At 38.7% G+C, this 16005-nt stretch overlaps 1 protein-coding gene across 1 annotated transcript in view; it reads left to right on the top strand.

The window, feature by feature from the left end:
• LOC135216470 (tuberin-like) overlaps positions 1-16005 on the top strand; it is a 299405-nt gene that overhangs the window by 16744 nt on the left and 266656 nt on the right. The window contains exons 5-6 of the mRNA XM_064251839.1: positions 5604-5722; positions 15075-15221. Of these exons, the coding sequence (XP_064107909.1) occupies positions 5604-5722; positions 15075-15221 (266 nt within the window). The remainder of the gene's footprint in view (positions 1-5603; positions 5723-15074; positions 15222-16005) is intronic.

The following is a 16005-nucleotide window of genomic DNA, read 5'->3' as shown; positions in this document are numbered from 1 at the left end:
TGCTCAGCCTCTGTTTCAGACCTACTTTGTAATATACTGAGGGTTGGGAGACCTGTACTGTCTTCATGTATCTATAAGTAACTTGTTTGAATGGTCTTAAAAAATTCTCCAAGATGTCTAAAAATTTTAAGAGTGGGGACAAGAGGGAGAAATGGAGTAGTGTGACAGTGGTCTTTGTACCAGTACAGTTGCAGCTACTTATGCTGTTGTACATGCACAAGTTGCTGCACCCATTTCTTAATTCATAATCTCACTAGTCAGATGGAGCATCCTGTTTCAAAAGCAGCTTTTTCCTATGTCAATTCTGAAAGGAGTACCTAGTGTGCTGATGACCAGAGTGGCACTTATGCAACTCTGGCTGCTGCTGTTGCACTGGTTGTTCCTCTTGTTGCAGCTTTGGTGATTAGAGCTACACTGGTTATGGAGAATGGAAAATTGGGCTTCTGTTATATTAATCAGCTATTGGAGTGGCTTTTGCCATGAAACCTGGAACAGTTCTGGTCGTCAGAGACAAAGGTCATCAGAGTTGCACCAGTCATGAAAATTGGAGCAGCTCTAGTCTTGGTTCTAGCTCCTAAAACAACTCACGGTGTGATTCTAGATGCTAGGTGAAAATTGGATTGATTCTCATTGCAGCACACTTCTTTAAGCATCTCTCTCATTAAGAAAGCTGAGGTGGTTCTGATTGTGGCCAGGAGTCATTTGGCTGTGATGTCTAAAGCATAGCAGCTCTGGTCACAGCTCAGGTTATAGCTCTCAGTGGAGTTGACCTGTCCTTGAAACAGGAAACCTTTTTACCATGCGTTCCTTAAAAGGCTGTAGAGCTGCTGTAAGCATGTAAATGTTAGCTCTTCTGGCAACAGTAAATTTCTTCTCTGGATATATTGGATCCCTCTGATAGTGCCTCAGGAGTAACAAAAGGATAAGCTTGGTCAGCCAGTATCAGGAGTTGCATATACAGCTGAAGAGAACTCGTCAGATACGTAAAGTACCATATGTAACTCTTATCTACATGAGTGGAATTGGGCATAGGGATAAAAGCAGGATTGACCTTGGGTTGCACTGGCCGTGATCTCAGCAACCAGGCCGACGCTGCTTCTGACAAGAGATTGATAAATGCCAATGAGAAAGTTCCCACCAAAGAGTGAGAGGCAGTATATTTTTCTGCTGAAGAGGAGGTAATTTGAGAACCTTTGCAGATAAAGTATGTGAGTTCAAATGAAACAAAATTGACTTAAGTACTACATAGTTGGTATGGCTTTCTTTCAGTGCTTAAAGAGTTGTAAATTGCAAGCTTTACAAGTTAATGCATTACATCTTTGCTCCAGCACCTTTGCTGGCAAGAAACGATGATGAAGCAACAAAATAAAACCAATTCCTAATTACTATTAATGAATCTTGTTTGTTATTCCAAAGTAGCAAATTAACATTTACAGTGAGAAGTACTTATGTGGGAAGTAGGACTTAAAGTAAACCAGCTTTAGAGGCAATCCAAATCATAAAACATAATTAGAACTTTAACAGTGAGTATCACCAAACCTAGCTTACACCAGATAAGTAGAGCACTTAACAGTAATACCAAAATGATTAAGACTTGCCAAATATGTGCAAAGAATACAATAACAAAACAGTAGCCTTGAAGCATAACTGTACTAGATGGTCTTCCATCTCACTTTCCACCCTCTTCTAAGAATGGTTTCATAGTGCAACTATGAGGTTTTCCTCCTGTTACACCTTTGTAACCTTTTGTAGTTGGTTTCTATTTCAGCACTAAATTCTATATTATATTCTCTTCCTCTTCAAACAAACAAGAAAATTAATTCTTGTGTAAATTTCTTAGTAAACTGCTGTCCACCACAAAACAAACCCAATCAGTTTGGTTGTTGCAATGTTGTCTTAAGAAAGGCAGGAAAAAGTCTCATTTGGTACATTAATAAAACACGGATGACACAGAAAAGAAAAGGCAAAATAAAAAATTCTTTGATCTACCCACCTATCAAAAGCAGTGAGATATCTTTCAAGAAGTTCTGAAGCATGTGGCTGGATTTTATGTAATAAAGAAGGTTCAGTTATAGTAGACCCCCATATTTATGTGGGATGAGTACCAGACCCCCCCCCCCCCCCCTGCAAATAGGCAAAATCCTTGAATACTTAGAATACCCTCTAAAAATGCTTATAACTGCCTATCTTGAAAGTTCAAATACCAAATGTATACTACCTGAAGTATCATCCTACGAGAGAGAGAGAGAGAGAGAGAGAGAGAGAGAGAGAGAGAGAGAGAGAGAGAGAGAGAGAGCACTGAATGGCAACAGCATTATTTGACCATCAAGAGTGAAATTAATTATGAATTATTTAGAGAATACGTAATATGAGGGAGAGAGAAAAACTCCTCAATATCAAAAGAACGAAATGAACTTCTATAGGCAACACTTCATCCCCTCCCATAGATATGTGTATCTTTTCCAGAGAGAGAGAGAAAGAGAGGGCTGAACAAAGTATCTATTTATCTATCTAACAATCCTTTGCCTGAGAGAGAAGTTCCTCGTTGGATGAGTGGGGGTTACACGCTCACCTACCGATTTGGTAGTTTCAAGTTCGATTCCTATCTCTGCCAACATGGAATCAGAGGAGTTTATCTGTTAACCCTCTTACGCCGGAGCGGTAAATAAAAAATTGTCTCCCGTGTGCCGGAGGGGTTTCGGTTAGAGCGCGGAAGCGGAAAAAATATTTTTTTCAAAAAATCACAGCGCGCTTAGTTTTCAAGATTAAGAGTTCATTTTTGGCTCCTTTTTTTGTCATTGCCTGAAGTTTAGTATGCAACCATCAGAAATGAAAAAAAATTATCATTATCATATATAAATAATGCGATATATGATAGCGGAAAAACAAAATTTCATATATAATTGTATTCAAATCTCGCTGTGCGCAAAACGGTTAAAGGTAACAAGTTAGTTTTTCTTCGTTGTAATGTACACTAAATTGCAACCATTTTGGTATATAACACATTGTAAAACGATAAAAGCAACACAGAAAATATTATCACAAAATAATGCATGAATTTGTAACGCGCGACGGACGTTAAACAAATACAAAAATTCACCATAAATCTAAATATTGTCCTAGAGACTTCCAATTACTTCCAAAATGAAGACAAATGATTGAATATTACTATACTGTAAGAGTATTAGCTTACAATTGCAGTTTTCTACCATATCTGTCGAGTTAAAGTTGACCGAATGTTGAATTTTTATATATATATTTTTTATATGCAATTATTTTGGAAATAAGAAAAGCTACAACCTTCAAATATTTTTCGTTTTATTCTACATAAAATTGCTCACATTTTCATATATAAAACTCTATGAAATGCCTAATATGAAACGGAGCAAATATTCCGAGAATGGGACGTACGTATTTCGGAGATTTGTGGCGGAGAATCCGACGCGGCAGGGAAGGAAAGATTTTTTTTTAAATTCACCATAAATCTAAATATTTTGCTAGAGACTTCGAATTTGTTTCAAGATGAAGATAAATGACTGGATATTAAACTAGACTGTAAGAAGTTTTTATGCTTACAATTGCGTTTTTTCGACCATTTCGGTAGAGTCAAAGTTGACCGAACGTGGTTTTTTTTCTATTTATCGTGATTTATATGCAAATATTTCAAAAATGAGAAAAGCTACAACCTTCAATTATTTTTTGTTGTATTCTACATGAAATTGCGCACATTTTCATATTTAAAACTTTATGTAACGGCTAATTTAAAATGGTGCAAACATTACCACAATCGCACGTATGATTATTTCGGAGGAGTTTCACCACCCCCCCCCCCCCCCCCGCGGACGTAAAGAAAATGTTATTTTTTTCATAAATTCACCATAAATCGAAATATTGTGCTAGAGACTTCCAATTTGTTGCAGAATGAAGGTAAATGCTTGAATATTACTAGAATATAAGCGTTTTAGCTTACAATTGCGTTTTTCGACCATTTCGGTAGAGTCAAAGTTGACCGAAGGTTTAAATTTTGGCAATTATCGTTATTTATATGAAAATATCTCAAAACTGATAAAAGCTACAACCATGGGTTGTATTTAGTTGTATTGTGCATAAAATTGCGCACATTTCCATATATAAAACTTAATATAACGGCTAATTTTAAAATGGTGCAAACATTACCACAATCGCATGTATGATTTTTTTTCGGAAGAGTTACTGCGCGGACGTAAGGAAAAAGTTTTTTCATAAATTCACCATAAATCGAAATATTGTGCTAGAGACTTCCAATTAGTTGCAAAATGAAGGTAAATGATTGAATATTACTAGAATATAAGCGTTTTAGCTTACAATTGCATTTTTCGACCATTTCGGTAGAGTCAAAGTTGACTGAAGGTTGAAATTTTGGCAATATCTCAAAACTGATAAAAGCTACAATCATGAGTATTTTATTGTTGTATTCTACATAAAAATGCGCACATTTTCATATATATTACTTCATGTAACGGCTAATTTACAATGGTACAAAAATATGTCAAAGTGACGAAATAATTTCCGAGATGTGTCACAGATACTTTTTAGTGCGGCAAGAAAGAAATTCGCGCTTGCGTGCCTGCGTAACGATTGTAAACAAAACAACACCTTGATCCGTGAACTCCCAGCATCCCCCAAGGCGCGTGATTCAAAAGTTTTAGGCTGGTAGGCCTATAAGTATTTTTCCGCGAATTTTAAAAAAAACTTTTGTAAGTCGACGTAAAATACGTCTAGTCGGCGTAAGAGGGTTAATTAGAAATTTATTTTTTGATATACAGTGGCCCTGGATTTCTCTCTGCACTATATCTACCCATTATTTGTGGGCAATTTGCCTATTCGCTGTATTTTTTTTTTAGAAATATCCAGAAATTCCTGGTTTTTAAAAATCAATTTCATCCTAAAATGCACTTTTTGTGATAAAACTTAAAAAAACAGGTATAAAGTTTTTTCTTGTTAAATATTCACTAATTTACATGTAAAGTGGAAATTGAAGTAAGTTAAGTTTGTACACTTAGGGAATAGACAAACCTAAGAGGCAGCAATCAGTTCAGCTGGGGGGGGGGGGGGGGGGGCACCTAAGGGACAAAATCATTTCTACTTTGGGTCCAAGGACCACTGTCAAAAACCTTTTGTAACCTCAAATGCATGTGTTGGCCTGGTAAGGAGAACTATGAAAGGGAGCCATTAAGAAGTACAAAGATAAGGTTATTGCTAAAGTGTTTAGTCGTTATTTATATCATGAAATCTGTTTACCTGAAGTATTAAGTTGGCAACTGTGATGATGGTTTATGTTTTTCGTATTGAGTAACAGTTGATGTTAATAGTAATTAATGTGGCTGGTGCAAATGTGTTTTTGGAGGTTGCAACTTCAAAGGTCGTAAAGAAATTACATAAAATTAGATTTAAATTAATATAGTATAAAAGGATTTGGTAAAGAGAAGTTGGTGTTTTATCTGAAAGGGGAATCATTTTATATCTTATTGTTTGAGACATGAAAAAGCAAATATAATCTTTTTTGCTTAAGAGTCTTTAAATATGTAATTTAAATTTTTATTTAAAATTTTCAAATCTTTCAGATTGGGAAGTGCTTCGTCTTATTCTTGAGAGAGTGCCTCAGGTTCTACAGAATAGAGCCCTCATTTTGTCTCGTGATGGCAACAACATAAATTATTTTGCACTAGCTCTGTGTGCCTTAGTAAGTTTTTATTTCCTTTTATCTATGCAGTTAAGGATTTCATATCATAGCTTTATATAGTCTAATATACATACGTAGTTTGTTCCGACACTATACTTACCTCGAACTACTTACTAGGAGATCCTGGATGTCAATCCGGTACTGACCAGAAAAATCCGGTTACCCCTTCCACACCTAGCCAGGTACCTGCCCCGAGGGTCAGTGCTACACGCCCTCGGAATCCAACCTCAGTGCTTCCCTGGTCGCTGACCCGTTCACACGCGTTAGCTCATTGTCTGTGTACCAAACCGATTCCTTTGTGTGTTTCCCTCGTGTGTGAGAGTCTTCTCTCCCCTGTGTGTGTGCGTGTGTGTGCGCGCACACCGCACGCTTGTGTATCCTCATCTTGGAGCCCGACATGCCTCAGCGACGTTGTCCAGGCCCTTCGGAGGATAAGTCGTGTGGGGCTTTCTTGTTGTTGACTAAGATCAACCTCCACCCTTTGTGTAACTCATATTGTGGCAGCCCCTGCTCTCTGGAGTCCACGTGTCCGGAGTGCATTTCCTGGCCTCCCATCCAATGGAACTTAGCTTCGACCAAGAGGAAGAAGGAGGAGGCCAGGTCACTGGCGAAGAAGTCTCGATTGGAGAAGTCGTCAGCGTTGAAGCCGGTCTTGTTGCTGGTGTCGCTGCCTAAGTCTTCTCCTCTTCCCTCCTAGCGAGGGGAGCTAGCTGAGTTCGTTGCCAGGCCTCTACCCATTGCAGAGCCCAAGGAGTCTTTGTCTTCCGTACAGTTGCCACCCGGGGATGATGGCTTCATGAGGGAAGTGTGGTCCCGCTTCAACCTGCAGGGAGCTCCGCTCCAGTGAGCACAGCTTTCCCCATTCAGCAGCCCACGGCTCACCCCGCTCCGGTGCGCAGGCTACGGAGCAAGCAGCTCCCCCTGCTGCCCCCCGGGGGAGCTGTCGGGTTGTCTTCCACTTCGTCTGTGCTCCCCTCCACCTCCCCCAAGGGGTTGCCCTACCACAGGAGGTCGCATGAGCTGACGGGGTTGTTGGAGTTCTTGTCCCACTCCTATGTCTGGTACCCACAGGACGCCCTTCAGGTACCCCCTTCGGGAGGATGATTTCCAAGTCTGGGAGGTTCTCTCGCTCTTCCCTAAGGTTTCGGACCAGAGGGCCGGGGCTCTTCCCCAAGGTGAAGTCCCTCAGGCAGACATTGCCCCAGATCACACAGGTCGGCGAGGCTGTTCTCCCCAGGCCAAGGGTAAGAAGAGTAGGCGGAGGCCTCCCTCTTCCGAAGTTTGCTCCTCCTTGGAATCGTCCTCCTCGGATAGGTCCTCCTGTAGGAGACGGAGAAGAGTGAAGCGGAGGCGCCTCGAGGAGAGGAGTCGAGGGCATTCTTCCTCCTCCTCCTTTGGACACTACTGCCGTTCTTCATGTCGTAGCCTGGACCGCAGGGGTCTGAGTAGGAACGGCAGCCGTTGAGACGGATCCCGTCGTCACGGTTGTCACTGCCTCCCGTCCAGTCGTTCCCCGCGGAGAGACCCCAATCTTGTGGCGCCCATGACGGCCCCCAGGGCGGATTGCTCTGCTCTTTCACTGGATGTTCCCCCTTTGGCCTCGGAGGATCCCGCCTCGGTACCAGCGGCCACTAGTGCTGGGCAGGTTCTCTTCCTTGTAGTTCTTCCCCCTCCTTAAGGCCAGCGGAGGAGGAGGAGTTGCTGTCTCGCTGTCCGGAGGCGATAAGCGAGCGAGGACCAGTGGGTGTTCCATGATGTCCCCACCCCTTAGGTCCAAGCCCCCTGGGTTAGGGGAGCTGCCATTGCCTGCGGGTGTCCCTGGTCAGAGTCGTCCTGGGTTGCCAGCCGTTACCCCCTCCCCCACGGAGGCTCCCTCCACCCGCTTGGAAAAGGACGAGGATGAGGTGTTCATCCAGGATGGCCTCCAGAGCGCCCTAGAAGGGCAGAGTACCTTTATTGTCAGTTAATAATCATAATGTGAATCTGTTCATGCATTTGCTGGTTATCGGAACCGGGCAAGGCTTATCCTACCAGGACAAGCCCGTGATGCTGCAATTCATACCAGCGATATAGACTGAGAAGTGGTCCAAGGAAAACCCATGATTAACTGAATCTGTGATTGCTGATCCGCAACTAAGCAAGGCCCCACTGTAAATACATCAAGATATTTTCTAAAATCAAACATGTGTTTCCCATACATTGAACATTGCCCACATTTCACCAATACAGAAACTGTAGATAATATAACTCTGACTAAACTGATATACTATAATCACCCACATCTAGTTGTATCCTGGGTTGGAAGAAGGACTGATGCATCAGAGGTTCCAAGCCCGGTCGGTGACCAGCTTCCACCTCATATACGCATGATTTGCCAGATACCACAGATTCCTTGCTTTACAATCTTTGATTGTTTTTAACCCTCTTACACCTAAGCCCTAAAAACCAAAACGTCTCCCGTATGCCGAGGCGGGTTTGGAGTGAGCGCGGAAGCGGAAAAAATAATTTTTTCAAAAAATCACAGCACGCTTAGTTTTGAAGATTAAGATTTCATTTTTGGCTCCTTTTTTTCATTGCCTGAAGTTTAGTATGCAACCATCTGAAATGAAAAAAAATATTATGTATAAATAATGCGATATATGGTAGCGACAAAAAAGAAATTCATACATAATTGTATTCAAATCGAGCTGTGCGAAAAACGGTTAAAGCTAACGAGTTATTTTTTTTTCGTTATATTGTACACTAAATTGCGATCATTTTGATATATAACACATTGTAAAACAATCAAAGCAACACAGAAAAAATATTACAGGCGGCCCGCGGTTAACGGCGCCATCACTCAACGGCGAATCGGTTTTACAGCGGTCGTCAAAAATATTCATTAAAAAAATAAGGCATTTTAAAGGTATCTTTACGGCACAAATTTCAGTTAACAGCGCCGCTAGCGCCGTTGTCTAACGAGTTCATACATATGTAGAAATGCCGTTCAGACCAGAAAGGTTATGCAAATTATATTAACAAATTTTATGGAGAGTTATTACGTAGGTATTAGGGTAAAATATATGCCTCTGACGCTGTTCTATGCCGAAAATATCGAGTTACATAAGTGCAAATTTAGCTTTGGATGTGTCGATTCATAAATGTTCATGCTTGTGTTTAAAATGTGTATGAAAATGTATTACGTGAAAGGCATTTTTATTTCTGTACAGAAATATGATACAAATGCAGCTTTTGAAACTGCCCTTCACGAAAATATCGATTTAAAAAAAGTGCAAATTAGCGATCGATGTGTCGATTTTATAAATGTTTATGCTTTTATGTTTAAAATGTGTATGAAAATGTATTACGAATAGGGTATTTATATTTCTGTGCAGAAATATGATAAAAAGGCAGCTTTGAAACTCCCCTTCAAGTTATCGACTACGATGTTTTTTCCAAGTTCATTCTTGTATGCCGCCGTCTGCCGCTCTTCCGAAAATATAGAGTTAAAAAGAGTGCAAATTTAGCGATCGATGTGTCGATTTTTCAAATGTTTATGCCTTTATGTTTAAAATGTGTATGAAAATATATTACGTAAAGGTATTTTCATTTTTGTACAGAAATAAGATACAAATTAAGGCAGCCTTTGTAACTACGCTCCACGTCGTCAGGGGATGGCTTTTCATGTTCGTTCTTGTCCGCCAGTTCCGAAAAATGCATTGTGTTATTTTATTAGTTATGCATCTTTTCCATAAATCCTTTAAAAAGTTATACATTATTTCACTGTATCCAAGAATATTGTATGTATTCTCATATTATTGTATTTAAAAATACTACGGCAAACTTAAGCCCGTATTCCGCGGAGCGGCCAATGTTGTGGTTTGAAATCAGCTGATGAATACGAGTTTGTTTCACCATAACGCAATTCTGAGCGAATGCTCTTGCTTCTAGTTAGCATAAACGAATATCTATTTACTTGACTTATATGAGACAAAGTTATTTTTCCTTATACAGCGTGTTTTTAGGTGGAAATATTTATTGAATATGTCTCGTTGTGAATGTGAACTACTATTTTTTTCGTTAACAGATTACGTTGGCGGCATGTTTATTGCGTAAAAAATTACGTGATTCCGTTCACAATAATCCTTTATATAATCGTAATACGAACTTTACGTTATTTATCTTATATCGGCGTGAAACCAACAGTAAAATGTGTTCTTTCACGCACAGTAGTTTTGATTAAAATGATTTTATCCCAATTTTATCTACAGTTGTGTGTGATGGCAGACGTTTACTGCAGTTTTATCCTTGTTGCCGATGTACGATAATAGTCATTAGCAGCTTGAACAGTTTTCTCAGCTTCAGTTATAACTAGGTTTAAATTTAACGGTATATTTCCCGATTGATCTTTAATCTGTATTGATCTCTAATCTATAGCGAATAAAGTTATTACATTAAGATATCTCAGTTCTATTCTATACATAACGCCATTTATAACAAATACGGCAATGTTGCACTGTAGTACGATGATCGAAATACAAGCCAAACAGATGTTATCCAGTTCAGTTGAACTTAGAAAAAAAAAAAGAAAAAAGTCTTTTCTCGTTCGGTTGTTCATGGCTGTACACGTTCACGCAACGAGTATAACGTTAAAACCATACTTTCATCATTCTCTTTTGCTGTTATTGAACTTATGTATCTAGAAGAAGGATAAAGTTAGGCCATTGTAATTTGATCTCTCATAAAATCAAACTATCATAAGACTAATGACCTGAACACTACAGCTACCTGTACACTGTATAAACTTTATTATATCTTTACATACTCTAGACACCCACATGTACTGTACAGTAAATTCTATAGTACTATACTGCATAAATATAATTTTACTTATTGCGCCGTTGTGGGATTACGGCGCCTTTGACTGGTCTAGAGTTTCGAAAGAAGGTGTGCGGCGGCTGTAGGCTTTAAAATCGCTCAGCGCCGAAAATCGCTTGGCGTCGGTGGCCAGGAACGGAACCCCTGCCGCTAACCAAGGGCCGCCTGTATCACAATATGATGCATGAATTCGTAATGTGCGGACGTAAAAAAAATGTTTTTTTCAAAAATTCACCATAAATCTAAATACGTAGTATTGTTCTAGAGACTTCCAATTTGTTTCAAAATGAAGACAAATGATGATTGAATATTAGATACTGTAAGAGTTGTAGCTTAGAATTGCAGTTTTCGACCATTTCGGACGAGTTAAAGTTGACCGAATGTCGAAATTTTTATATATATTTTTTTTATATGAAAATATTGCAAAAATGAGAAAAGCTACAACCTTCAAATATTTTTGTTTGCATTTGTAATGAATTTGCACACATTTTCATATATGAAACTTTATAAAACGCCTAATATGAAAAGGAGCAAATATTAGAAGAATGCGACGTACGCATTTCGGAGATTTGCGGCCCCGAATCGGCGCGCGGAGGGAAAGAAAGTTTTTTTTTTGTTTTTTTAAATTCACCATAAATCTAAATATTGTGCTAGACACTTCAAATTTGTTTCAAAATGAAGATAAATGACTGTATATTACTAGATTGGAAGAGTTTTAGCTCACAATTGCGTTTTTTGACTATTTTGGTAGTGTCAAAGTTGACCAAACGTGGTTTTTTTCTATTTATCATGATTTATATGCAAATATTTTGAAAAAGAGAAAAGCTACAACATTCAATCATTTTTAGTTGTATTCTACATAAAATTGCACACATTTTCATATATAATACTTTATGTAACGGCTAATTTTAAATGGTGCAAACATTTCGACAATCGACGAAAAAATTAGATTTTTTTCAGAAGAGTTACCGTGCGGACGTAAGGAAATTTTTTTTTTCATAAATTCACCATAAATCAAAATATTGTGCTAGAGACTTCCAATTCATTGCAAAATGAAGGTAAATGATTGAATATTACTAGAATATAAGAGTTTTAGCTTACAATTGCATTTTTTGACCATTTCGGTAGAGTCAAAGTTGACCGAAGGTTATAATTTTTGCACTTATCGTTATTTATATGAAAATATTTCAAAACTGATAAAAGTTACAACCATGGGTTGTCTTTAGTTGTATTGTGTATGAAATTGCGCACATTTCCATATATAAAACTTTATGTAACAGCAAATTTAAAATGGTGCAAACATTAGGACAATCGCACAAAAAAATTTATCGGAAGAGTTACCGCGCAGACGTAAGGAAAAAGTTTTTTCATAAATTCACCATAAATCGAAATATTGTGCTAGAGACGTCCAATTTGTTGCAAAATGAAGGCAAATGATTGAATATTACTAGAATATAAGAGTTTTAGCTTACAATTGCGTTTTTCGACCATTTTGGTAGAGTCAAAGTTGACCAAAGGTTGAAATTTTGGCACATCATTATTTATATGAAAATATTTCAAAACTGATAAAAGCTACAATCATGAGTATTTTTTGTTGTATTCTACATGAAATTGCGCACATTTTCATTTATAATGCTCCATGTAACGGATAATTTAAAACGGTACAAAAATTATGTCAAAGTGACAAAATAATTTTTGAGATGTCACTGATACTTTTTAGTGCAATAAGAAAGAAATTCGCGCTTGCGCGCCTGCGTAACGATTGTAAACAAAACAACGCCTTGATCCGTGAACTCCCAGCATCCCCCAAGGCGCGTGATTCAAAAGTTTTTGGCTGGTAGGCCTATAAGTATTTTTCTGCGAATTAAAAAAAAAAAAACTTTTGAGTCAACGTATAATACGTCCAATCGGCATACGGGAGACATTTTGACTCGACGTTTAATACGTCCAATTGGCGTAAGAGGGTTAACTGGTTTCCAGCTGGCGCTAGAAGATTATCCTATTATTAAGAACTGAGGTTTTTAGCTATGAAAAATACAAATTGATTAAAAATTTTACATTTTTCAAAGACCAATATCTTCAAAGCTAATTCCTAGAAATTCTCTCGAAACACTTTTATTCCATAAATTGTAAAAAAAATTGTGTAAATAATGAAATGTGAGAACGTCATCAGTAAGGGAAAAGATGTCCATGTAATCAGGGACTACAATGACCAGTAACTCAAAAACCCATATCAGGGATAAATAAAAAGAACATTGTGCAGTAATGAGTGTGATAAAAACTAGAAACTGAGATAATTTTCTAGAGCCCAGCTGGACCCGATTAAATCGCAGATGAAAAGCAAGGAATCTTGTGAGATCTGGCAATGCGTGTTTATATCGGGTGAAAATTGGTCAAAGTCCACGCACCCACGATACCGCATTCAGTCTTTCCCAACCCAAGATGTCTTTGAGAAGACAGAGGGGCGGCTAGAGGTGGGCAGTACAACGTTAAGACCTCAGGTTGTAGCTATGAACAATACAAATTATCATAGAAAATTTGTCATTTGTTCATATGCGAACAAACTCTCAGTCTTAACAATAAGATACATACTTGGAAGGAGGTACAGACATCCTAAACTGGCTGGGGGCCTACACACCAGTTCAGCTCCAGAAGTTTTATCTACCGGATAGGGACTGATGCCCATGGGAAGCTAGATACAGTGATATCAAACAACTCGGCCACTGGGTTACCTTCAATGATATATGGGACAAATCATTGCATTAGGGAACTAAAGAGAAACTTTGACTGTTTGATAGCAAACCAATGCACCAGGGTTCATTACTACTCCTTACTCCCCCTTGCTAAGGAGCAGATTTATGGTACCGAATAGAGGGTTGGATTGTCTGTACACCAAGCAACCAAACTTTCAGTATGACTACCTTACTCACCTGTATCAGACCAGTCCAGCAAATGACGTGCCTATTCCTCAACCCTCCCGTAGGAAGAAGGAAAGGGACGAGAAAGAAAGAGACTAACCAAGTCACTCATTCTGTCATCCACACAATCATCTTGGGTAAGATACGAACGTGCCTTGTTAAGGGCAACAATGAGTTACACAATCTGTTGGGCAGCCACTACAGGACCTAGGGAAAACGTGTCCATAGATCTGTGGGCAACATCTTTAAGGTAGAAAGAGGTGAACGTGGACTGGCATAACCAAGTACCAGCACTCGGAACGCTATGAACAGCCAAATTCTTCTTGAAAGCCAGAGAGGGACCAATACCCTTTACGTCATGTGCTCTAGCCTGCTCAGACATGGCGCAGAATCATCAAGAGTCAAATACGCCTCTGATAGCTTCACGTATCCAAAAAGAGACTGTATTCTTTGACACCTCTTTCTTCATCTGCCCCATGGTAGTAAAAAGCCTACAACAACCTGGCCTATGATATCGTCTCCTTTTAAGATAGCAACGCAGAGCCCTGACAGGACATAGCCAAATTCTCTTGAGAATCACCGCCCACAAAGTCATCCAGTGATGGAATGGAAAAGGAGGTGAACCTATCATCCTGCACCAAGGGATTCTGGGTCTTAGCCGCGAATTGTGGGACAAATTCGAAGGACACTGACCCCAACCCCTGGTGTGCTTCACATCATAGCTCATGTAGCTCCTCCACTGTCTTTGAGGACACCAAGGCCAGGAGGAAAACCATTTTGAGTGTCAAGTTCCTGTCTGATGAACGATGTAAAGGCTTATAAAGAGTTATTGTGAAACTTCTCAAGACCAAGGAAACATCCCACTTTGGGGGCTTGAGCTCTGTAGGAGAACACGCTATCCTATTGTTAAGACCGAAGGTTTGTAGCTATGAAAAATACAAATTGTTTCAGAAAATTTTTCCTTTTGAACCATGGATATAGTTCCTTGTTGGTCGAGTGGTTTAACGTACTCGCCTACCGACTCGGTAGTCGTGAGTTCGATTCCCCGCTTTGTCAACACAGAATCAGAGGAATTTATTTCTGGTGATGAGAAATTCATTTCTCGAATATAATGTGGTTCGGATCCCACAATAAGCTGTAGGTCCCATTGCTAGATAACCAATTGGTTCCTAGCCATGTAAAAATATCTAGGAGAGCTGTTAATCAGCTCAGTGGTCTGGTAAAACTAAGATGCTTAACTTGAACCATGGATATTTGAAAATTAACTGGCAGAACCAAACTCCTGTATGCACAGAATGTAGGACATTACTAGCATCAAACACTTGATGTGACTGTCGGCTCCAACTAATAGTGAATGTCTTGTTGTGGAAATAAGTGGAATAAATTTATCAAGTCTGTTTTTTAAAGAGCAGGAATCTGTCAGGGCTACACTTCAGACCAGCCTTATGAAAAGAAACTTTTTTGTGTGTGTCTTCTGTTTAGCACTTAATAATAAACAATAATATGACAATATGATGTGGACAGAAAAATGTTTCTACCTCTTGCTTTATTAATAATTTTTTTGTTTTTTGTTACAGGTTACTGACAAGAACTTGGGTTTGCCAGAGTCTTTGCGCAACACACCAGCAAAGTTTACAAGGTCTGACTTTCAAAGTTATGTTTTTCCTGTTCTTGGGAATTTGGCTTCTTACCATAAGTATTTGGAGGCTCCCGTTCAGCAGAAGGTAAAAAATAGTGAACCTTTTGAAAGTTAATTTGGTGATGGTTTTAAAAAGCAACTTTATGGTGAATGGTGTGCAAGTTTTTGTTGGGTCAAATTATTTGGTTTAAGGAAATTCATACTGTAGAACTGTTTTGATAATGTGAATGTTTTGTATTCCTGGCCCCTGTGTTTTGATAATTTACATAGTAAAATAAAAAATTAAAATTCTGATTTGCAAAAACTTCAAAATATTTGTAAAGGATTGCCAGATGCTTTCATAGTTTTAAGAGATATTTTGGAATGATTATTGTTTTTCTTTTGACAAGTTCAAGGCATAAAGTAACATGTATCACACTCAGTGTAGCATTTTAGTAATTCATTTTTCCAAAAAACTTGGCAGTGACAATGGTTAGATTGCTTAGGAAGACAAAAGGCCTTAAGTACAACAGAATTTCTTAAGTATGTATTAGTAGTAACAATAGCAGTTATCAAAGTACAACCTTATTCTTTGATCAGTATAGCCTTGGGCGTGAGGTATTCAGGTGTGCATGTAAGGCAATAACTTTGAATTAAGTCATCTTTCATTGTTGATATTAAGTTCTAATAAGCTGCTTCCAAGAAGTTCATTATTTTTTATTACTAAATCAGCAAGGATAGTGATGTACCTTGTAGTGGCTTTTAGTCTGTGTGACAGCTTTTTAATTTGGTAAGTAATGCAGTGAACCCCCCGTATTCATGGACTCTGGATTTGCAGACTCATGTATTCACAGATTTCTCTCTGGGACATATACCTCCATTATTTGCCA

Source organism: Macrobrachium nipponense, chromosome 6 (assembly GCF_015104395.2).
Source record: "Macrobrachium nipponense isolate FS-2020 chromosome 6, ASM1510439v2, whole genome shotgun sequence".
NCBI lineage: Eukaryota > Metazoa > Arthropoda > Malacostraca > Decapoda > Palaemonidae > Macrobrachium > Macrobrachium nipponense.
This window is presented reverse-complemented; position numbering and strand designations above follow the sequence as displayed.